The sequence below is a fragment of the Schistocerca serialis genome, chromosome 9 (assembly GCF_023864345.2).
Source record: "Schistocerca serialis cubense isolate TAMUIC-IGC-003099 chromosome 9, iqSchSeri2.2, whole genome shotgun sequence".
Classification (NCBI taxonomy): Eukaryota; Metazoa; Arthropoda; class Insecta; order Orthoptera; family Acrididae; genus Schistocerca; species Schistocerca serialis.
The window spans coordinates 287,346,551-287,372,682 of record NC_064646.1 but is presented as its reverse complement, the minus strand read 5'-3'; the positions used below and the strand labels follow the sequence as shown (position 1 = coordinate 287,372,682).

The 26,132-nt window shown below is 37.5% G+C and overlaps 1 protein-coding gene across 1 annotated transcript in view; it reads left to right on the top strand.

Moving 5' to 3' along the window:
* LOC126419763 (cubilin-like) overlaps window positions 1-26,132 on the top strand; it is a 753,686-nt gene that overhangs the window by 268,643 nt on the left and 458,911 nt on the right. Inside the window, exons 27-28 of the mRNA XM_050086938.1 lie at window positions 10,583-10,739; window positions 16,959-17,188. Coding sequence (XP_049942895.1) covers window positions 10,583-10,739; window positions 16,959-17,188 — 387 coding nt within the window. The remainder of the gene's footprint in view (window positions 1-10,582; window positions 10,740-16,958; window positions 17,189-26,132) is intronic.

The following is a 26,132-nucleotide window of genomic DNA, read 5'->3' as shown; positions in this document are numbered from 1 at the left end:
AATGTTAATGATTAGTACAGAATTTATATTTCTTTATACGTCAACAATAGGATTTAAGTTACGAAACAATCATTCATTTCATCCTATAATGAAAGATACTAGCTAGGAATAGTCAAAATAAATTAGGATATTGATGACATACACAAAACTAAGCACAAAACTGGACCTGGTGTTATATTTTTTAAGACTGATGGCCAACTTTTCTCTTTTATGGAAATGCAGATTATACTCACATATGTTAATGATAATTAGTCAAAAAAAAATAATTTAAGGAGTCAGATGACAAAACAAGAAGGGAAGTAAAAAGATCCCAGCTTGCTTCATCACATGTAGGCATGGCAGAATCACATTTTATGACTGGAATCTGTTTATTGGAGAATGAACAAGTTTATTGGCCGAGAGCCATCCCAGTTTTCCATCAATCCTTTAAATGCTTAAAGCATATCCTTCCAGAAGGTCATGGTTGATGTCCTTTCCCATCTTTCCCCAGTCCAAGCTTGTGGTCCATCTCTAATGACATTGTCATGTAATTGCTGGAAGATGGGCATGTAGTGGTTGATTTACCACTAATTATACTTGGTGTGTTATTGAGGTATTTTGTGAAGAAGTGTTTGAAAGGATATTACGTTGGATATGAAGATTCATGATTACATGAAGGGCAAAGTCTGAAACTGGATGTGCTGCTGGGCCAAATGGAAAGAAAGATTCCTCACATTGGTGCTAGAATTTGTTTCCAAAGTATTGTTGTATTTCTTGATGTAAGACTAAAAGTGAGTCATTAGAATAGTATGGATAATGCAGTAGTAAAGTATCTCCTGGAAACAGATTCATTAAACTATTGTGTTCATTGCCATTTTTTGTGTTTTATTCCATATAATCTTCTACTTATATCTGTAATGAATCTCTTCCAATTTTCTGAATGCCTCTGATGGCTACTTCATCGTTTTTTTTCCCTCCCAAATGTAACTCTAGGATAAGGAGTTTCATTTCCATAAGCTTGGACTTGCATTACCTTTTTAGTATAGCAGAAAAGATCAGAGGAGAGGGGGAAGGATGTGGCAATGAATGGGACTAGAGAAAATTGAGGCCACAGCCTTATGGAAATGATTGTTGGTTATCAGTTAATGGACTAACTGGTATACATTGTGTAAAGTTACAGCTTGGATGCCTCATCCTCATGGGTAACAAATGAATGACAAAAAATTTGTATCATGCAATCCAAAGATAGAGGATGACTACATTTTCACAGCAAACCAAAACTTTTCCATAGAAGCACGGAGTTAGTTATTTGGATATTCTGCGGACATAATTGCAACCTCTTACTATGATACGGAATGAGACAGTTGTATAATATTATAGTATATATTTTCATTGGAAGAATGGCAACATGCTGGCCATTCACATATTTCTTAAGGGTTTTCTTCTTTTTCTACATGCATATAATGGTGAATTATATTTATTCTCCCTTTCTTACACACACATTCACACAAACGAACAAAAATCATACTACACACATTCAGGAATTCCTCTATAGAGTAGGAGTTGTCAAGTAGAAATTATTTCTTGTTGTGTTTGAAGTCAATTTTACTATCCATTAAATTCTTTATTCATTGGATTTTTAGAGTGGAATATCTAACTACCTTCTGTACCACACTATGACTGAGTAATGTATAGTGTTAATAATTTCTCCTGGTAACATTACATTTATGAAAGTTAAATTATTTTCAATCTGTGTTTGGTTATTGACAAACAAACTTCATAAGGGTTGAAATATACTGTGATGACATTGACAGCACAACCAACTGTTTAAGAAGAAGTTCTAGTGTGAACACCACACATTGTCCTTATTACTCACTCGTCTGTGACAAACACATTTTTCCTGAATGATAGGTTATCTCAGAATATGATGCCAAAAGATGTTAGTGAATGAAAATAGAAACTTTTTTACATTTTCACATCCAGAATCTTGTATCTGTAATGTTAAACCAGCAGAGCTGAGAATTTGTAGATCTGTAACATGTTAACACCAGTTCATGTTCTTATATGTATTAACGCCTAAGAATTTAAAATATTATGTTTTATTTATTGATTTAACCTCAAGAATTATTTCTACTGGTGTGGTCAGCTTTTGGCTCTGAAAGCCCAAATCGATGATGTTTCATTGAACGGTTCACATGCTGATACTTGTTGATGTACCAGCATTGAAATCTACAACAATTTGCAGAAAGTTGCACTTCTGTCACATTTAACATTCCCTTCAATTGTCATTGGTCATTGAACGGTTCACATGCTGACACTTGTTGATGTACCAGCATTGAAATCTACAACAATTTGCAGAAAGTTGCACTTCTGCCACATTTAACATTCCCTTCAATTGTCATTGGTCCTGTTCTTGCAGAATCTTTTTCTGGCCACGCCCGTGTCAGAATTTGATGTTTTACTGGATTCCTGATATTAACAGTACACTCATGAAATGGTCATATGGGAAAATCTGCACTTCATTGCTACCTCGGAGATGCTGTGTCTCATGCGCCAACTATAACGCCACGTTCAAACTCATTTAAATCTTGATAACCTGCCACTGTAGCAGCAGTAACTGATCTAACAACTACATAAGACACTTCTTGTGTTATATATAACGCCACGTTCAAACTCATTTAAATCTTGATAACCTGCCACTGTAGCAGCAGTAACTGATCTAACAACTACATAAGACACTTCTTGTGTTATATAGCATTCCTGACAGCAGTGCTGTATTCTGCCTGTTTACGTGTCACTACCTATATCAGTTTCTGTGGCACTTCAGTGTATGTTGGAATATCATTTATGTCATTAGCTGCTACAGGCAGAAGATGTGCTTTGTTGACACAGCGCATTTAATGACTTTAACTGAGGTAAACTCACATTGCAGTCTTCTTCTTCTTCAGCATGCGTTTGCTGAAATCTGCAAAGAAACAGCTAAGTAAAAAATCCATGCAATGTGCACATTTATTTGTATGGAGACTGTAATCATCCAACAATTAATTGGGACAAATTACAGTTTTGCTAGTGGTGAACATGATAAGACATCATGTGAAACATTACTAAATACCTTATCTGAAAACTACTGAGAACAGATAGTTAAGAATACTACTCATGATGAAAATATATCAGATCTAATGGAAACAAATAGATTTGAGCTCTTTGAGGATGTCCAGATTGAATCTGATATCAGTGAATATGATGCAGTTGTGGCAACAATTATTACCAAGGTACCAAGGACAACTAAAACAAGCAGAAAGATATGTATGTTCAGTAAACTAGATAAAAAAATCAGAAGCATCATATATCAATGAGGAACTTGAAACTTTCAGCACAGGGCAGGAGCATGTAGACCACCTCCATGGTATATAGTCTCTGCAAAGAAACTTCTAAAGAAACAGAAATTTCTTTGTAATAGGTGTAAAACAAAGCATAGGGCTATAGTAGAGAGATGCTGAATGAAACATGTTTGGCTGTCAAAAGAGCAATACGTGATGTCTTCAATCGCTACCATAGCAGAATATTGTCAAATGATATTTCACAAATCCCAAAGAAATTCTGGTCATATCTAAGGGCTGTTAGTGGCACCAAAGTTAGTGTCAAGGTGCTAGTGAATGAGACAGGAACTGAAATTGAGGATAGTAAAGCAAAAGCAGAAATGCTTAGCTCTGTTTTCAAATATTCCTTTACAAAGCAAAAGCCAAGAGAATTTCCCCAACTTAATCTTCATGAAATAAGTACTAGTGTCAACAGTGTTGAGAGACCACTGAAATCACTAAAATTAAATGAAGCTCCAGGGCCCGAAGGAATCCCTGTCAGATTCTATACTGAGTTTGTGGCTGAGTTAGCCCCTCTTTTAACTATAATATATTGTGGATACTTGAAACAAAAAAACTTGTCCAATTCTTGGAAAAATGTGCAAACCACACCCATCTACAAGAAGAACAGCAGAAGGGATCCAGAAAACTACCACCCAATATCCTTGACACCTTTTTGTTGTAGAATCTTAGAACATATTCTCATCTCAAACATAATGAGGTATCTTGAACAGAATGACCTCCTCACTGCCAACCAGAATGGATTGCAAAAACACAGATCGTGTAAAACAGAGCTTGCATTTTTCTCACTTGAAATACTGAAAGCTTTGGAGCAAGGTTAGCATGTAGATGCAGTACATCTTGACCTCTGAAAAGCATTTGACTAAGTACCACTGCTATGCTTATTGTCAAAAGTACAATGATATGGGGTATCATGTGATATTTGTGACTGGATCAAGGACTGTTTGGTAAGGAGGACACAGCATGTTGTCTTGGATGTAGAGTTCTCATTAGATGTAGAAGTAACTTTAGGTGTACCCCAGAGAAGTGTGTTGGGACTCTTGCTGTTTATGTGTTATATTTAATGACATTGCAGACAATAGTAACCATTGACTTTTTGGAAATGATGCAGTTATCTGTAATGAAATACTGTCTAAAAGAAGCTACATAAATATTCAGTCAGATCTTATTAACCTTTTGACTGCTGGGGACGTGTTAACTCGTCATACCTCGCAGTTTCGCCTGGCGTACCTGACGTGTGTATGCGCAGCCCTTGGGTCTTCTCTACAGCGCTAAGGATGTGTTGACGCATACCATGCCACCAGCCTTTCCACTGCTAGGGACGAGTTTAGGCACGCTGAGTCACAACTACCTGAGCACTACAGATGTGTAAACGTGCACAACTGTCTTTCCACCCTGTTCTTCCAGTAGCTGTTCAGTGGTCCGACTGTATAGTTTGAGGGTGCGTATATGTTTGTTGCTGTGTTCCCTCTTTGCAGAATTCGACTTTGATTCCTGTGTTTTTGTCAGTTTTCTTGTTTTTTACATGAGAAATGTCACGTCACTATGGTTGCACAGATAAAGAAATCCTGGATATGCTCACTAGGAGCGACAGTGAACATGAATTTTCTGATGTTTCTAGCAGTGATGATTCTTCAACATAATCTCAAAGCTGTAGTCCTCAGCCCTTTACATCAGAGGGGAGAGCAAGAATGACAGTCAGAAGTTTCTCTGAACCCGAGGAATCAGAAAGTGACAGTGAAACGGTTCGGAAAAGAGCGCGCTTTAGTGACACATTTGACTGGAAAGAAACTGACTTCCAGCCATTAAACCATTACTTTGATGACTCAAGTTCAGGACACGAATGTCAATTAGATACTCACCCAAGCATTCTTTCATTTTTTTGTGATATTTATGTCTCAAGAACTGTCGCAATTTATTGCAGACGAAACAAATCGTTTTTACATTTATTCCAGAGAAAATACTACAGAATCTGTGAATTCTCGATTGTCAATGTGGAAAGACACTGGATTTGAGGAAATATATTGTTTTGTTGCTATTTGCCTTCTAATGGCATGAGTTAAGAAGTTAAACTTAAGTGATTATTGGTCCAGAGATACAGTTTTGAACACAGCAGTTTTTAGCGAAATTATGTCCTAAGACCATTTTTGTCTACTTCTGAGAATGTTACACTTCAGTGATAACTCTGTGGGTACTGAAGGCGACAGTCTATTTAAAATTAGGACGAATGTTGACAATGTTCATCAGATGTTTCGTAATTCATTTTGCCCACTTCACAAGCTTTGTATAGATGAAAGTCTCTTGCTCTTCAAAGGACGATTATCTTTTAAGCAGTTTATTCCAACCAAACAAAGTAGATCCCGAATAAAGACATTTGTACTGTTTGAATGTCAGACTGGGTATATTTTGGATTTTATTGTATATACAGGTTCAATAGCAGAAATTGGGATCCACAATTTGGGAAAAAATGGCAACATAGTGGCAACTCTTATGGGACTGTGTCATATTGTATATGTTCCTCTGGCTTCACAACCATGGAACAGCTGCATGTAATACTGTTCATAAGAATACACGCAACATGCCAAAACTGCAGAAGAAATTTAAACAGGGAGAAACTGAGTTTAAGTCCACTGACGAGGTACTTGCTATCAAGTGGTGTGATAAGAGAGAGGTGTGCACGTTGACCACAAGTCACATAGCACAAATGTTTGAAACATAGAAGACTGACAGAAATACTGGTGAAAAAATAAAATAAATTGCATTGTATTGTAGATTACAGTTCGAGTATGGGTGCAGTTGACCGTTGTGACATATTACTGAGCTCAGTGGGATCAGTGTGTAAGACTGTGAAATGGTACAAGAAATATTTTTTCACACTCTGGATTTGTGCATTCTAAATGCCCGTACTCTCCACCGGTCAGTAACAGGGTGAAAAATGGCATTCGCAGAGTTTCACCTTTCTCTCATAAGGGAGAGTGTAGAAAAATATGCTACAGAACAGAAAAAAGCTGGGAGGGGAAGGCACCATGATGACAAGAATCCTCTGCAATTCACAGGGAGACATTTTCTGCCTGTTAATGTGTGTGAACATTCACAGAAAAGTACACTATCGTGCAGCTCCGTTGTTTGCACTAAACAGAAAGTACGGCGGGAAACTAGATACTAGTGCGAAACTTGCAACATTCCATTATGTGTTGCACCCTACTTTGAGACTTTATCATACAAAGACGCATTATTAATCATTGGGAACTAAATCTGAGAAAATTTATTGATGCTTCTGAATGAATTACTAAAAAAAAAAGGCAAAAATGTAAAAAAAATATAAATCTACTTTTAACTTCTCCAGTGCCAGTCCAATGCATGGATCGAAAAGAAGGATGGGAAATAGTTGCAGCAGGTGTAAAACTATTAAAACGAAGCCTGACTTCTTCATATGGAGCAGTTTACTGGCAAATGAACTTACTTGGTGATTGATATGGCGCAATATCTGTACTGTGGCAAATGTTATTACACTGAGTACATTGCGCCAATATAACAAAACCCATATATTAATCTATGTATGATACATTTAAATTATTAACACATAACATGGACATTTATATTCTTTCTTTTATTCTTAGTAGTACAGATATAGATCACGTTTGGTCTGCTTGTACAAAACTTGTCTTCCATAACTGGTTTAAACACCTTTGATCAACTAGAAACAACATTCCAAAGTTAAAACTCTGTTCTCAGTGCAATTTTTATTGCTACTTTGCATCTGTTGCTAGCCAATATTGGAAAATAAGATCATTGTTCTGGGTAGGGTGGGGGGCTTAAAATTTGTTGTTTGAATGAGACTGGCTTTGAACAAATTAATGGAAAATGGTATTTCTAAAAGAAGTATCGAACATATGTTGCTTTCACCTTTTCATAAAAATCAACATCTTTTTGACTAATTTGTAGATTATTGGAAAATAGTAGGGAAATAAAAATTTTTATTCATTATCGTTGTGCTGTCAATCTATTGCACTCTAAATTTCATTTTCATCATGCATTCACTCTACTAAAGTGCGCGTCATTTACGCCTGCATCCCAGTTTAGGTTCGCTCTGTGCATCTGATGTCACAAAACACAGTCAGCCAATGAACAGACAATGATGTTGCCAGAGCTTGACAGCAGTGCAGAGCACAAACGAGTGCCTTCAGTTTTAGAAACATTCAGTCATAAATACAGTAATTGTACAAAAGAAATGTCTTGATAGCAGACTTCCTTTAGTAGAAAGTTTGGAAAAAGCATTCTTTATACCAGTTGTTTCATATTCTATTAATTAATTAAACCGAACAATCAATAAGCCTCCTAATTCAGGCGATAGCAAGGAAAGGTGTTTGTATCATTCTCACGAACCGCTTTTTCACAATAAAGAACAGCAGTAATTGTTTATTTCCTATTGTACTTAGACAAAATGTGAGTAATTCATAGTCATACCAACAGTGTTTGTCGGTATTGACTTTACTTCATAAACTGCACGCTCCCCCCTAAATGTGAGTTTGCGATCTATACTATACTATGGCGCTGCTTCTCTTGGTGCATGCTGGAGAGGAATCCTATTGAATGATAAGCTGCGTTAGTGTAATGGTTAAGGTATTTGGCTGCTACGCGAATGGCTCCGGGTTCAAACCTTGTTTTGAGCTTAATATTTTCTTTATTTAAAAACAGTATTGAAGTGTCTTACTTCATGAATTTTATTCGTTTGAATGTAATTTTTTGAAATTTCTAGTGCTTTGTCTCTTCATTATAATCATAATATGTTTATGGTTTTTATAATTTTGAGTCCAAATAGTTTTTGTGAAATCGAATGATAAGTGTGTCAAAGCAGTTGGAAAACCATGTGTCTGCACAGACGAGCAGTGCAGTGATGACAAATTCGCGCATAGCACGGAATGCGGGGAACATGTCTCTGTAGCAGCGAAAGGGTTAATGCGGCCGTGGCTACTTTACTTCATAAAGTGCGCGCTCCCCCCTAAACGTAAGTTTACGAACTATACTGTACTACGGCGCTGCTTCTCTTGGCGCGTGCGTCGTTTGCAACTGGCAACGCAGCAATCTCCCACATCTGGGCGGGTATGCGCGAGGCGCCAAGATAAAAGAATTGAACTATAGATATGCAAATCCGAAGTTTACATTGTTTTCAAGCCTGTTTTTTGTGCCCAACTTTCATTCCAGTTATACAGCTAGGTATGTTTTACAGAGCATAGATTTTTAGCAAAATCAGAATGAAAATACCGCATTTTTGATGTTTTTACAAAATCTTCAATTTTGTGCTTAATTCATTCAGCACTGGAAAGTGCTGTGGAAATGAAACTTCATATTGAAGAACCTTGTGTTGTTAGGTTGCTACATGCCAAGTTTCACATCCGTCGTAGCATTAGTTCAGGAGATGCAAGAATCCAAGCTTGGAAATTTTTTTGGTGTCAATTTTTTTGGCTGATTTACCTACAATTTTCTGGCTGAATATGGCTAGTAAAATTCTTTTCATTATTATTCTGAAGAGAACACATAAAGTTGTACGAGATGGCAAAATTTGATTTCTTTAAAAAAACTATTGCCTGAGATATTACAGCTCAAAGTTGCCAAAAATTCATGTTGGCTGTGAGCGAGTCGTAATCAGTCCAGAAGTGTTCAGCACAGGGCAGGTTGGGTGGCATGGGCCTCTCCGACTCTGGCGGCATCTCCGAGGGACAGGCACCTAGCGCAAGTAGCCAGATTACGCAGCAGGTCTTGGCACCTCAGCGTGCCAAGCAGATGGAGTGCCTCCAGCAGTCAGAGGGTTAAAAGCTTTAACACAGTCCACTTTAAAGTGATGAAATATTGATAACTTGCTCTAGATGTTCAAAAATGTAAAACTGTGCATTCCACAAAATTGAGAGAGGGGAAAAAAATAGTATCCTGTGACAGTAACGTATGAGTGAGTCACTGTTGGATCGGTCAAGTCATACAAACATCTACGTGTAACACATTGTAGGGATACGAAATGGAATGGTCACTTAGGCTCAGGTGTGGTTAAAGTAGGTGGTACATTTCAGTTTATTGGTAGAATACTGGGGAAGTGCAATCAGTCTACAAAGGAGATTGCTTAAAAACCTTTTTCTGGCGAGTTGTAGAATGTTGCTGAAGTTTGTGGGAACTATACCAAACAGGACTAACCGGGGAGGGGGGGGGGGGTTGTTACTGAGTGTATAAAGAGGAGGGCAGCACAAATGGTCGCATGTTTGTTTGATCCATGGGAGACTGCCACAGAGATAGTGAAGGAACTTAACTGGAAGTCTCTTCAAAATAAATGTAAACTATCTTATGAAATGAAACTCCGCTGCAGAGTGAACATCTCATTCTATCTTATGAAAGTCTATTAATAAAGTTTCAAGATTGTCTTTAAATTATGATTCTAGGAATATACTACAACCTCCTATGTATCACATACATAGGGATTGTGAGGATAAGATTAGAATAATTCGGGCATGCAAAGGGGCATTCAGACAGTCATTTTTCCTTTGCTCCATATATGAATGGAATGGGAAGAAACTCTGTTAGCTGCTATAGTGGGATGTACCCTGCACCATGCATTTCATGGTGATTTGTAGAGTATAGATGTAGCTGAAGATATTACACAAGAACACCAATATCACTGACTGTGGTACACCAGTAGTGATTATTCCTCATTTTGAAGGTGCTCTTTCATTGTTTACTCTCCTTGAGTTTCTTAATGCAACATTCTGCATCCCATTCATTCCAATTATTGAGCATCTTGATGAGAATACTGTGAAATGCATAGTGAAACGCTTTTGACAAGCCATGGAAGATAACATTTGGTAATATTTCGTCATTTAGATTCTGTGCAGTCGAACATGAGAGTTGCGAAATGGCATTTTCTGTGAAGAGGTCCTTTTAAAATCCAAATTGAGACTGCCTAATGATAAGTATCTTATTGTGAGAGAGTTATGCTTCTTGCACACACATTTTTTCCAGTACCTTCAGGAAGGGGTTAACTCATAAGTTTGGATGGTACTGATATTGTTCAGTAGTAGAAACCTGACTATGGTAAAATGATGAATTTGTGGATGTGAGTGATACTGTGTGTAGAAAGTAGTAAGATCCCCACAATAATGTGTCCTGTACTGTGCGCCCACAGAAGAAATATCTGTTTGAAATACAGTATATTCATTGCATTAATTACTTTGTTTCAGGTTCGCGATGGAAAGGACCCATCTGGCCGACTCCTGGGAACATATTGTTCCAGTTCACACCCAGCGTTTATCCGATCATCTTCCAATCACATGTTTGTTACATTCAAGTCTGACTTCAGTGGTAGTGGTCGAGGCTTCCACGCAAAGTATGATACTGGTAAGCATGATGTGCTGTACTTCATACTGCCTGCTGTGAAGATTGATTTAGGTTGATTTAGGTCTCTGTCAATGCCGTGGACCAGTTGTACCAGATGCTTGAAAACATTAGGTCTTACTGAAATTTTTTTTTAACAAAGGTGAGAAGGTGAGGATTAATTCAGTAATAGCAAGATGCAAGTCCATACATCACTTATACATACAATTGGAGTGACCTCTTAATAGTAAGTTGTTAGCTTTGTTGTAAGATACATGATAATGAAATTAATTGGATAGATAAGGAATCTACTCATCAAGCAGCACTAGGAGAAAACGCATATAAAAATATAAAATATATGGAAATACCCAACCTTTCAGAGCCAGTGGCTCCTTCTTCTGGCAAAAGGAATGAAGAGAAAGGAAGAGCAATGAAGGAAAAGACTGAAGAAGGTCAGGAAGTGTGGAGAGTTATAAATCCCATGTCTGTGGAGACTTGCTAAACAGAATGAAAAGGCAACACATTCCTTCTTACTCCATGCAGTAAGTCTCCCCTGACCTGGGGTCCTGTCCTAATTTTGTGAAGCTCTCCCATTTCATAAACCTCAACAGTCCTTTTCATCCATCCCTCTTCTTTTCACTTCATCGTTACTGCCAGAAGAAGATGCTCCAGACCCCAAAACTTTGCATATTTCCATATTTTTATACATGTTTTCTCTTGTCACCACAGGTGAGATTTTTTTTATTTAGTCTATTATAATACCATTTATTTTAGTTGATATACTAACCAAATTAAATTAGTATTTTAAACATTAATTCCTCAAACTGTACCTTTTTATGAATATGAAAGATACTTGGTATACTTCCAAGACGGTTTTGTGTAGTATAAAGTGCAGTGCAGTGAATTACAAGACTGAGAAGTGATTAAGACCCATATTGAATCCATGAGCTGGACTAATGTAACATTTATCTGGTGCATCAGTCAGTAAGAATGTGTGGTGTGATGTGTATTTGAACAGTAAGGACCATTTGCTTTGACATGAAAAATAAGGTCTTATTTGCTTATATTTAAATGCTCGTAGCTCTACAAAGTTGCACAAATCCAGTGCCATCTATTGATTGTGTATGAAGTTGCAGAGATCATTATTTTGATTCCATGGTTTTTTGCAAACAAAAATTGCTTCAAAATTGTGGTGATACACTTGCGAATTGAAACTAATGTAAATGATAGATGCCTTATACAGATTTATACATACACTGTGTGTAATCCGTTCCATATGCCGCAATGTATTTTCATTTTTATGTAGGTGGAACATACACACATCATTTTTTACACTTTTGTCATGTGTGTGTACATTTGGGTGTCTGTGTTTGTGCATGTGAATCTGTGTACTTTTGCCATAAAAAGAGCAAGAGCTTTAAAGTTGATGTGAATACTGTGTTCTGTTGCATATTTCTGTGTGCCACACATCAATCAGCTACAGTTGAGTCATTGCCTTTTCTTTATTTTGTGTATCATTTCACCCAGAAATTTTCATTGGTGTTTTATTTAGTATTAAGTTTCCACAATTATCTGAAATACATTTGATGTTATGCATAGTTACCTGAATATGTCAGACAATGGAAACTCCACATAGGAATATCAACACTGTAGGGAAAGATAGATTGTTACTTACTGTAAAGAAGACATATTAAGTTGTGGATAGGCACAATTAAAAGGCGCTTACACAAAGCTTTCAGCCACAGCCTTCATCAGCAAAAGAGAAACCGAGGAACACGCCCCATTCATACACGTAAGAAGCACACAAGACTGTCAACTCCAGCAGGTCAGGCCAGAATGCAACTATTATGTGAGATGGCGGCAGCAATCTGGAGAGGGCAGGGAAGGGGAAGGGATAGTAGTGTATGGGTGGAGGGACAGAGGAACACATTCTGGCAGAGTGTGCAGGGACTAGAATGCCAACAGGCACAGTGTAAGGAGCTTGTGGGCAGGAAGGTGGAAAAAAGAGGGGGGAAAAGGAGATGAGTAGGGAAAGATGGGCAGGTGCATTGGCAGAGAATGGCAAACAAGGAGGTGGGAGATGAGAATAGGGAGGTGATGATAGGACAGAGGGGTGGAAACCGTTGTGTAGAGGATGTGAGGAGTGTAAGTAACCATGGGTTGAGGCGAGGGTAATTACTGATGTGGAGTATGTATTGTAATGCTAACTCTGATCTGTACAGTTCAGAAAACCGACGGTGAATGGGAGGTTCCAGATGGCTCGGGTAGTGAAGCAGACACTGAAATCAAGCATTTTATGCTCAGCTGTATGTTTTGCCACAGGGGGATCTACTTTTCTCTTCTCCACAGTTTGGCAGTGGCCATTCATCCTGGTGGACAGCTGGTTGGTATTTATACCCATATAAAAAGCTGTACAATGGTTGCAGCAGAACTGGTAAATTACATGGCTGCATTCGTGGATGGCCCAGTATGGCTTCTTTGGTTGCTGCTCTGTGCCAATTCACTCATCCTTCTTTCTCCATTCCTCTCCTTTTTGCTCCTCTTTTCCTGAGCTCCCTTCCCCACAACCTCCTGGAGCTGCACCTGTTGACATTCCAATCCCTGCACACTCTGCCAGACAGCATTTCTCTGTCCCTCCACTCCTACACTACTATCCCTTCCCCTTGCCTGATCCCTCCAGATTGTTGCTGCCATCTCTCTGGCTAGTTGCATTCTAGCCTTAATTGCTGTGGTTGGCGGTCATGTGTGCGTGAGATGTGCTTGCTCGTGTGTGTGAATGGTATGTGTTTCTCTGTTTCCCCTTTGCTGTCTGCAACTTAGCGTGCCTTCTTTACTGTGAGTATCAATCTATTTTAATATGACATTTATCAAGTTATTTTGTATTCTTTTATCCTTTTTTATAAATTGTTTACAGTTATGGAAACACAGAGTTATTATTTAATAAATTTTTTGGGATAAAGATGAAATTAAATGTTCAGTATTCCCATACTTTTAAAATATGGAAATTTGTTTGATGTGCTTCATTCTTATTTATGAACCATTTTTGATAGTTCCACCTTCAGTTAATGTTATCTTTCTTTTTTAAAATCCCGGTGTATACCTGATAGCTCCCTTAATGCATACTGTGGGCGTAAAGTGGAAATTCACTTTTTCCAGTCTCGTATGAGATGGTCATTGGTGTTATTTTGGTGCCTTGTATATTAATGCTGGTATTAATTAATGTGAGCAGCTCTTTATTTGGTCTGATGAATTTGGTGGTTCCTTATTCCAAGTCAATCACAATTAAAAAAGTACAGAACATTACTGTGAATTAGGAAAGTGATAAACTTTGATTTATGTTTACTTGCCACAGACAAATAAAAGATTTGTTTTTGATTGTGGGTGTGTGATGCAGTTCATGTTATAATTTCCTGTGATCAATCAGAAAAATGCAATATATCTCAATTATGGTTTATACACAGGAAAATGGCTGCAGCATTAATAATACACACATCAAAAAAAGTTTGCCTCACCTCGGTTCTGAGAATTCCGGAACTCTTTTCAGAAAATTGGCATAGAGACCAACATAAACATCATTTCCATCCTTTTTATTGCTCATGAAAACCACACAGTGTATGTTGTACCACCATACAGCGAGACCTTCAGAGGTGGTGGTCCAGGTTGCTGTGAACACCAGTACCTCTAATACCCAGTATCACGTCCTCTCACATTGATGCATGCCTGTATTCGTCGTGGCATACTATCAACAAGTTCATCAAGGCACTGTTGGTCCAGATTGTCCCACTTCTCAGTGACCATTCGTCATAGATCCCTCAGAGTTGTTGGTGGATGACGTTGTCCATAAACAGTCCTTTTCAATCCATCCCAGGCATGTTCGATAGGGTTCATGTCTGGAGGACATGCTGGTCACTCTAGTTGAGCGATTTCATTATCCTGAAGTACATCATTGGCAAGATGTGCACGATCGGGGCACAAATTGTCGTCCATGAAGACGAGTGCCTCACCAGTATGCTGCCGATAAGTTTGCTCTATGGCATTCACATATCGTACAGCCATTATGGTGCCTTCCATGACCACCAGTGGCAGTGTGTCTAAGACGTTCAACCTGACCTGGTTGCCTCCAAATATGTCTCCTATGATTTTCTGGTTGAAGATATATGTGACACATTGGTAGAGAACGTGATGCCAATCCTGAGTGGTCCATTTGGCATGTTTTTGGGCCCATATGTACTGCACTGCATGGTGTTGTGGTTGCAAAGATGGACCTTGCCATGGATGTCGGGAGTGATGTTGCGCATCATGCAGCCTAATGCACACAGTTTGAGTCATGACACAATGTCCTGTGGCTGCACGAAAGGCATTATTCAACATGGTAGCATTGCTGTCAGGGTTCAAATTCTGGATTATTTACTTCACCCTTTTTGGTGAAGGACTTTGGGAATCCAGCCCATCCACAGCACTGATCAGTACACTTTGCTCTTGACATGGAAAAAGTTCATGCCCACATCATCAATCTCCTAAAATATATTACAAGTATCCTTCAAGAAAACTGAAATCACACTGTGGAAACCCCTTTGTATAAGTAAAATCTTCATAAACAATCAAAAAATTAATGTAGTTCAACAGTTTAAGTAAATTGAAGAAGTCATCGAGCATAGCTTAAATGAGAAAGAAATATGGATAAATAGAACCAGAAAAATGAAAAAAGATCCAACTTCTGTTCTGGTGAATGTATAATAAGAAATATATGTCATTAGATACTAAAACCCAGCACTGTAAATCTGTATCTCTCCCAAGGGCCACTTATGCTTGCGAAACCCTTTTCCAAATTAGAAATGAAAAAAGAACTGATCAGGATTTCAAAATTGAAAGAAGAATTATCAGAACCAACATAAATAAAAAGAATCCAGATTAGAAGGGTGTGGGGAATCCTCCACAATGAAATTATCTATTGAGGGACTGCCCAAATCACCAGCACAATGAAGAGGAAAAAGAAATCTCATTATTTATTTCACATCATCCAACTGCAACAATACAATTTATGATGAGGAAAGAAGACAGGAAGGCAGTTGATTAAAATTTTAAAGCAACTGGCGGAGAACAAAGATAGTATTAATACTCTTTTTTAAGCAAATGGCAGAAGAAATGTCATATAGTATAACTGTAGAGATTTCAGATGAACTGAGAAAATTATGAAAGGACAGAATGCAATTGTATGAGGCAGATGATAAGAACCACACAGTACAACCTTCAAGAAAAACTGAGTGCTTAGTGACTGAAGTGGTCTAGTGTGGCCACAAGCAAATCATTTGTGGAACAAATCTAAACTTCAAACAGGAAACCTCCCTTCAAATTTTATTTTTAAAAAAGGGCATTATTTTCCAGCACAGTTACAGTTGTTTTAGGTAACAGGTTTAGACAGTCTCAATTGGCCATCTTGACAGTCATGTGCTGGGCAGAAGTGACAAGTAGACAGAATGGCTAACTAGGTTACCTTTAAGAGGCCAAATTCCATCTACAGCTTGTAGGCACATTTAAAAGTGGAAAAAGCTACACTTATTCTTTGGAACTATTAGTTCCTTCCGCAAGGTGGAAAGTATGTGTCATTGCGGAAGATGGAAATGAGCAGGTCACACAAGTGTCAGGTTTAGAGGACTGATGAAGAGAAAGGTAAAGGAATCAGAGTGTCTTGAAGCACTTAAGGTTTTGTGAAAGCTGTTTAAGATAACATTGTGCTACAGTAGTAGTTCAAGGTGTCACATATTGTGCTTTTCATAGCTGAGAAAATTTCTTAAAACTTGCCTGTCTGTGAATTCATGCTTTGTTTTGTACCTATTGTGTTGTAAGTGTTGTTTTATAAGAAGCTTCCTGGTATTCTCTGTGTACTGTGGAGATATCTGCTATCTTTATTTCTTATTTTGCATACAATTTTTTAGTGTCTGTTCAGTTGAACTTAAGCCTCAATAATTAAAAATAATTTGTACTTCAATATACTGTTTTGATAAGTGTAATGGTAACAAATGTTCTATAGAACTCATTGGACACAAAACTCCTGACTCATACCTACCAACAGTGTAAAAATAAATGGAAGAATATTGTAATCACATACATGTATCTACTGTTATATTGTGGTTTACACAAAGCTGTCAGAATCCATGAAACTGTGTTGTAAAATGTATATAACTTTTCACGTAACTCTGATCATATCTCCAAAGATTAATTTCAAGTTTTATTCTATTTCAGTTTGCAACTTAGATCTTCGTGGTTTCCATGGAGTGATAGAGAGTCCAAACTTCCCAGAAATGTATCCAAATTCTATGGACTGCACATGGAATATAAAGGCTCCACGTGGTCACAATGTATCTCTTGCATTTTCACACTTTGAACTGCAGGATTCTGAAAGACGGTGGTTCTGGCGCAGGCGATGGCAGACAACTCCTGCAACACCAACATGTGGTCTCGATTTCCTTGAGGTAGCTTATATGTGCAGTTATTTCATAAAATTTACAAAATATTCACATTAATATTGAAAATGATTTGCATATGGCTTGTAAGGTCTATCCAATGAAGCAATATTATCACAACAGAATTACATCACTAGTGAGTGAGTCATTATAAATAATACTTACTACATATATTCACTATCTGCAGTGTTGATCAGTCAGTTCATAGTGAAAAAACATGTCGTTTATAATGTAGTAAATACGCTCAGATACTCAGGAGATATATATCTAATCTTATATCATTTTTGTATTCACTGATTAAAAGGATACTTCTTTACTGGTTAAAGTACCGTGCCTAACACAACGTTCACTGTACATTTTGGTCTACTTCCTGTCTTATTTGTTTATAGAAGCAGCTCCTCCCCAACTACACATAACATTCTTCAGTCACACCAGTATGTTCTGTCAGTAACATTCTGGATTCAAAATTACTTACTTCCTATAAACTTAAATCTTTTCTAGTTCTAATTTTTGTTTCTGCTTCCAGTAGATGAGGCTGTCCTCTTGGCTGAGAGATGTCACTAAAAATAATGTATATTATCACTTTACTTTGTGATGAGAAGCTTTTCTACATGAAGCTTCCAGAAGTTACTGGTTTCTGTATTGGTGCTTCCATGTAAACATCTTCTGGCTCTTTCCTTGCATATGTGAACTCTTCATAGACTCTGAGTTTCTTACAATTATGTGCCAATATATAACTCCATAATGATATTTGTGGTTACTAACAAGAGCAAATTTGGGATGAACTTTGCAATCCATAACCACAAAATTAGAAATAAATGTATACCCACTTGGCGGGCAGGGGTATAGGCAGGAATTAAAAACAATGAGAGTTTGTAAATAACGTACTTTTGTTCAGATGTTAAGCACTTTTAATACACATATGGAAGCTATCCAAAACAATGTTTTATTAATTAATCAGTACGTGCATAACAGCAACCACACATCTTAGAACACATAATAACCACCGAATAATTATCACACAAAGGAGTAAACAAAAAACTGTCAATATCAATTTACATATCTTAACATGTCCCTTCAACTGACATCGACACACAGTTGTTGTTGATGTGGTCTTCAGTCCTGAGACTGGTTTGATGCAGCTCTCCATGCTACTCTATCCTGTGCAAGCTTCTTCGTCTCCCAATACTTACTGCAACCTACATCCTTCTGAATCTGCTTAGTGTACTCATCTCTTGGTCTCCCTCTACGGTTTTTACCCTCCACACTGCCCTCCAATACTAAATTTGTGATCCCTTGATGCCTCAGAACATGTCCTACCAACTGGTCCCTTCTTCTTGTCAAGTTGTGCCACAAACTCCTCTTCTCCCCAATTCTGTTCAGTACCTCCTCATTAGTTATGTGATCTACCCATCTAATCTTCAGCATTCTTCTGTAGCACCACATTTTGAAAGCTTCTATTCTCTTCTTGTCCAAACTATTTATCGTCCATGTTTCACTTCCATACATGGCTACACTCCATACAAATACTTTCAGATAGGACTTCCTGACACTTAAATCTATACTCAATGTTAACAAATTTCTCTTCTTCAGAAACGCTTTCCTTGCCATTGCCAGTCTACATTTTATATCCTCTCTACTTCGACCATCATCAGTTATGTTGCTCCCCAAATAGCAAAACTCCTTTACTACTTTAAGTGTCTCATTTCCTAGTCTAATTCCCTCAGCGTCACCTGACTTAATTCGACTACATTCAATTATCCTCATTTTGCTTTTGTTGATGTTCATCTTATATCCTTCTTTCAAGACACTGTCCATTACGTTCAACTGCTCTTAGAAGTCCTTTGCTGTCTCTGACAGAATTACAATGTCATCGGCGAACCTCAAAGTTTTTATTTCTTCTCCATGGATTTTAATACCTACTCCGATCTTTTCTTTTGTTTCCTTTACTGCTTGCTCAATATACAGATTAAATAGCATCGAGGAGAGGCTACAACCCTGTCTCACTCTCTTCCCAACCACTTCTTGCCTTTCATTTCCCTCGACTCTTATAACTGCCATCTGCTTTCTGTACAAATTGTAAATAGCCTTTCTCTCTCTGTATTTTACCCCTGCCACCTTCAGAATTTGAAAGAGAGTATTCCAGTCAACATTGTCAAAAGCTTTCTCTACGTCTACAAGTGCTGGAAACATAGGTTTGCCTTTCTGTAATCTTTCTTCTAAGATAAGTCGTAGGGTCAGTATTGCCTCACGTGTTCCAACATTTCTATGGAATCCAAACTGATCTTCCCTGAGGTCGGCTTTGACCAGTTTTTCCATTTCTCTGTAAGAATTTGTGTTAGTATTTTGCAGCTGTGACTTATTAAACTAATAGTTCGGTAATTTTCACATCTGTCAATACCTGCTATCTATGGGATTGGAATTATTATATTCTTCTTGAAGTCTGAGGGTATTTCGCCTGTCTCATACATCTTGCTTACCAGATGGTAGAGTTTTGTCAGGACTGGCTCTCCCAAGGCCGTCAGTAGTTCCAATGGAATGTTGCCTACTCCCGGTTCCTTGTTTCGACTCAGGTCTTTCAGTGCTCTGTCAAACTCTTCACGCAGTATCGTATCTCCCATTTCATCTTCATCTACATCCTCTTCCATTTCCATAATATTGTACTCAAGTACATTGCCCTTGTATAGACCCTCTATATACTCCTTCCACCTTTCTGCTTTCCCTTCTTTGCTTAGAACTGCGTTTGCATCTGAACTCTTGATATTCATGCAAGTGGCTCTCTATTCTCCAAAGGTCTCTCTAATTTTCCTGTAGGCAGTATCTATCTTACCCCTAGTGAGATAAGCCTCTACATCCTTACATTTGTCCTCTAGCCATCCCTGCTTAGCCATTTTGCACTTCCTGTCAATCTAATTTTTGAGATGTTTGTATTCCTTTTTGCCTGCATCATTTACTGCATTTTTATATTTTCTCCTTTCATCCATTAAATTCAATATTTCTTCTATTACCCAAGGATTTCTAATAGCCCTCGTCTTTTAATGTACTTGATCCTCTGCTGCCTTCACTACTTCATTCCTCAGAGCTACCCATTCTTCTTCTACTGCATTTCTTTCCCCCATTCCTGTCAATTGTTACCTTATACTCTCCCTGAAACTCTGTACAACCTCTGGTTTAGTCAATTTATCCGAATCCCATCTCCTTAAATTCCCACCTTTTTGCAGTTTCTTCAGTTTTAATCTACAGTTCATAACCAATAGATTGTGGTCAGAGTCCACATCTGCCCCTAGAAATGTCCTACAATTTAAAACCTGGTTTCTAAATCTCTGTCTTACTATTATATAATCTATCTTATACCTTCTAGTATCTCCAGGATTCTTCCATGTATACAACCTTCTTTTATGGTTCTCGAACCAAGTGTTAGCTATGATTAAGTTATGCTCTGTGCAAAATTCTACAACAACAACCATCTTCACTTATTTCACAAGGGCACAGTTTCTTACTCATGTTTTATGTCTGGTGTTGCTAAGTGGTTTTGTGAAAGCATCGGCTAACATCTCTTCAGAAGGCAGATGTTCAACATTGATAACACCTAACTTAACATGCCTTCTTATAAAATGATACTTTATATCTATATGCTTTGATCTAAAGTTTGTCTCTAGATTTTTGGCTAACTGAATTGCTCCTTTATTATCACAATACACTGTAAATGGCTTTATGGCACTGCTTGGATCTGCCTCAAACGTAAGTTGTCTTAACCACAGTAAATCTTGTACAGTTGATACCAAGGCCATATATTCAGCTTCACAAGTAGAAAGTGCAATAGCTTTTTGTTTTCTATTAGACCACGAAATTCAAGAGTTTCGCAACTTTATGCATGAACAATTACAGAGTGTCTGTCATTGATTTCATTTCCCCAATCTGCATCACTGAAGGCTGTTGTTTCTCTGTTACCACCTCTAAAAAATTCTAGCTTGTAGTCCACAGTTCCCTTTAAATATCTAAACAATCTTTTTAAAATAGTGACTATATCTGCCAAGGAGATTTACAATAAAACACATATCGGGTCTGGAGACTTGGGATAGGCATAGAAGACTTCCTATTGCCTCTTGATATCACCTGATTGGACTGTTTCAAAGTCCAAACGAATTTCAAGTGGTTGTTGACACCAGCTTCACTTCACTCATTCCAAATTTCTCCAGAACTTTTTTTGCATGTGATTTCTGGGAGATCCAGATTTTTCCGTTATCATGATCCCATGTAATTTCCATGGATAGGCATTAGCATATCTGTCCTAAGTCTTTTATTCATTTGAAAATAATAACATATCATTGACATATAAGGCTATGATGACTAGTTTGGTGCAATCTCTGTAAAAATAGATATGTGGATCAGTGTTTGATCTGTTCAATTTTAGTTTTCGATCTGTTCAGTTTTAGTTTTCTTAACACCTCAACAATTTTTTTATTCTAATTCCTACCAGCCAGCCTGTTTGAGTTCATCAACAGCTTTCTTCAACCTCCAAACTTTTCCAGGAGTTGCAAAATTTTCTGCTAGAATGACATAAATTTCTTCATTTAATTCTCCATAGAGATAAGCAGTAATGAGTCAACATGGTCAATCTCCAGGTTCTCTTGAGCTGCCATAGACAAGAGATTTCCTGATAATCACCACCTTCAACTTAAGTGCATCCTTTTACCAAAAGGTGTGCCTTAAATGTGTCTGGTGTACTGCAAGGTTCTCTTGAGCTGCCATAGACAAGAGATTTCCTGATAATCACCACCTTCAACTTAAGTGCATCCTTTTACCAAAAGGTGTGCCTTAAATGTGTCTGGTGTACTGCTAGTCCCAGGCTTTATTTTTAATACCCACTTAATCTTGAGTGGTTTGTGTCCCCTGGGTAGCTCTGCCTCTTCAGACATGTTATTATGAACTAGAGATGAGAATTCTTTCTTCATTGCTTTTTTCCATTGTTCATTATTTGCCACTTCCAAAGCTTCTTTGAGATAAATGTCTTCACTTGGAAGTCCTTCTTTGAAATAGTAAGTAACATGATCAGACATCATGATCAGGCCATGTCTTGAGTTTTGGTTCTCTGTTTGACCTTCGAGGTGTAACCTTTTGATCTATGTTTTGATTCTCACTGTCAAAGCCATAAAAGGGTTCGTCATCACTATTTCTGATTTAACTTCTCCTTCAGTTTGTGGAGTATTGATGTCCTGAAGAACTGATTCTTGTTCCAGTCTTAAGGCATTTACGGTCTTAGGTTTCTCTGTCTTCAAAGTTGGAAAACTCCCATCTTCCAGGAATTTTATATCCCTGCTGACAGTTATCTGGCCAGTCTCCCTATTGATGAATCGATAGCCTTTGGTTGCTTGACAGTAGCCTACAAATGTCACCTTCTGTGACTTCTTATCCCACTTTTTTTGATGGAGTTTTGGAATGTGAACAATTGCACTGCAGCCAAAAATCCTCAGTTGTGATAAACAAGGGCTTCTCCTATGCCAGAGTTCATATGGCATCTTATCTTCGAGACTGGTAGATGGTGAATGATTAGATAGGTATGCAGTTGTAGACACAGCTTCAGCCCAGTACTCCTTTGGTAGGTTAACATCGAACATCATAGTACAAGCCTTTTCAACCAATGTTCTGAGAGCAAATTTACAGCTGAGTTTTGGATGTGAATGATGGCAGATGCTTCTACTTCTGCTGTTTTATCACCAGTATAGAAGATCAGATCAACACTTCCAATTGTCTCTGCTATTAACCCATCACCTCCCACACTGGTCCCTGAACTATTGCATGGCTGGACATTATGAAGCTTCTTCCTGTCATTAGTAATGTGAGTCGAGGCACAGATATCTAAATACCACATATCCTTTTCGTGAGTCTGTTTACCATTAACAGCAAGAAAAGCTTTCTTTTGTTGTGTCTTTTTTCTAAATACATGTCTGTCATTGTTATTTTTTGACAAGCTTCCTCCTTTTTCATCCTTACTAGAACAATAGTTAGCAATATAATTCAGTTTATTGCACTTGCCGTATTTAATAATACATTTTGTGAGTCTCTTATTATTTGTATACAGAGCAAAGTCTTCGTTTCCATTTGTGTCTTCAGATTCGACATCATGTAGCAGTTTCACTTTAATAGAATCTCCCGTAATATGTGTGCCACTGTTTTCAAGTGCCACGATCATAGGCTGATAATGATCATGTAATCCAACCAGGAGCAAAGTTCCTATCCACTATTCACTCACCGCAAACTTCATTTGATTTAACTTAAATGTGGTCGTTATTATACAATTGCAATAGTCGTCTACCAACTTGCATTTATCTAATTTGGTAGTGGTTAATGATATAAGCAAGCCCACTCATGTGAGCCCTGAGTCTTCAAATATCTTTTCCAAGGCCGTCCATGCTTCTGCTGCCATCCGTTTTTTTAATCTCTTTTATGGACATAATTATTCTTGCGCCTTTTTGTCTCTCTTCTTCCAAGAATTGTCCCATTTCATTGGATCCGAAGGAGTGTTTTCACCAACATCCCACAGTTCATCATAGGCCAAACATGTCTTCATGACAAATTTGCACATTGAGTAATTTTCATGCCTCATCACCATTTCAACCACTGGAAGTCCAGTTCAGGTTGTACCACTCATTTTCAGCTTTGAGTGAAAGAAAAAATAGTGGCAGTCTGCATGCAAGAATAATCAATCGGCAAAATATGAATGGTTAACACATGCATAACTTCTGAACCAGATCTGTGTTTCCATACATGACTTTGATTTTAACATTTATAAAACCTTACTTTCATACCTGTGCCTGGGCCTGTTACCTTTTGTTGGACATTTTTTAATATACACATGAAAGCTTTCCAAATCACTGTTTTATTAATCCATCAGTACATGCATAACAACAACTATGCACCCCAGAACATCTAACGGATTTGGACGACAATTTAAGTGTGAAATAAATATACTAAATCCATTTCTTTTACGAGATGGCTTACTTGACATGCTCGGCTGACTTTCCTTGCTGGTTAGCCTGCTGCTGCAAACTCTCTTTCACTTTCTTCTCTGAAGTATGCTGCTAGGTACAGGAATTTCTTGAGACTCTCTCTAGTTATAAAAATAAGTTGACATACCAATTTCATTTGCTTCAACTAATGGCATATATTTGAACTTCAGACATATTACAAATCTCACTCTTCATATAATTATATACTGCTTTGTAAGCCTCTTGTGTCTCCAAACGTTAGAAACAAACTAATTTACATATAAGAGAAAGTTGGCTTAAACACCATGTCCAGTCCCAAAGTGAACCGTAATACACGTCTTCCCTTCAACAAGGCTAAGACAAAAGTTTTTTTTTCAAGAATACCTTATCAATTGTTCTCATTATTATAACAATGGTCACTAACATTATTATCACAGAGTTACATAAATGCTCCATGGTCCTCTCATACGCGCTTTCACTAAGACTTCCATGGATCTCCCAACAGGTACCTGTTGGGCCCATTCGATCACCGCATCTACGTTCTTCCTGTAAGTGAATTTAAACCTGCACACACAAACATGTGACACACAGTAGGTAGGATTCTATCATCCCTCACTGACATCTAAAACAATATTTTATATACAATCATTATGTAAATAATATCAATCATAACAACATTTCATATCATAACAATATATTTTTCTTATACATATTTATACATACATCTTTCACTTCAACAACAATTTTTTTCTCTCTAGAACAATCTTTAGCTGAGCATTTCTTTATTCTGTTCGTACTTTACTTTGATATTAAGATATGAGCAGTCACTTGAGGTTTTAATGAGCTCTTCTAATATTTAAGAATTGTGTGGACTCTTTTTTTCCCTATACTTCCAATCATAAACTCCAGGTGTTCATGACACATGAGTAATCTACTTTCTGTTCTCATTTTTTGTACTACTGTTCCTTTGTATATACTATTTTTACTATTTTTTGTAGTTTGGAGGAACTCTGGGCAAAATGAAAGTGTTCTTTTTGACACTTGTAAACTTACATGAAACGTAACAATGCTAATTGTGCATATAATTCAAACTTTCCAGTATAATCCCTATAAAATTTGTGACTTTTGTCGTGATACTGTCCCCTTTTCCTAGGATCAGTACCTATACCTTGCTTGTGGGTTGGCCTTATGAGAGCACTTCCTCTTTCCATTCTGGTAGGTATCCCCATTTATAAAACATTCCTATTTTTTAGGCCACAGGTCGTCCTATCTCCATGTAGGTAAGCCTGCCCTATATACTTAGCAAATGTTGGGTACACCCCCCTTATCCTTTCTGAGTAGGCCTCATGTTTCATTATCGTAGTATACATTCCTACGTATACTATAATTAAGTATTCTCTGGTAAAAATCAAAATCTATTTTACTCTTTGCATTCACTTTTTACTGCTTCATTTACTCTCTAGAGTCCTCCTCTACTTCTCATCTTCTATACTCTTAGTAGATACTATGTCTATATATACCATTCAGTTCCCACTGTCCTACAATTCATCAGAGTATTTATTAAACTGAAATTTCCTAATGATCAGCATGACTAATGTCACTCCTGCTTTCTTTTTCTTTCTTTGCTCACATCTCTTCCTTGTCTATCTCCTGCTCATTACTGCTTTATAGTTATCCCACAACTCACATGCTTTTGTATCCTCTTTGCACATGAGTACTTTGCCACTATTCTTTCTTTGTATACATCTCTACACGATGAAGAACCATAATAGTTCTTATATACATATGCGATGTGGAATCGTCATAGTTTATATCACTGTGTACTTGTATTCTTTCCCCTACAACACCTGGCAATTCTCACGTGGTGACAGGCTTTTTAGTCTGTAATTTCAATTTTTGTGTCTAAATGTATTTTTGTGTGTATGTGGATGTGTGTTCGTGTAGTCTGATTCTTCAGCCTTCTT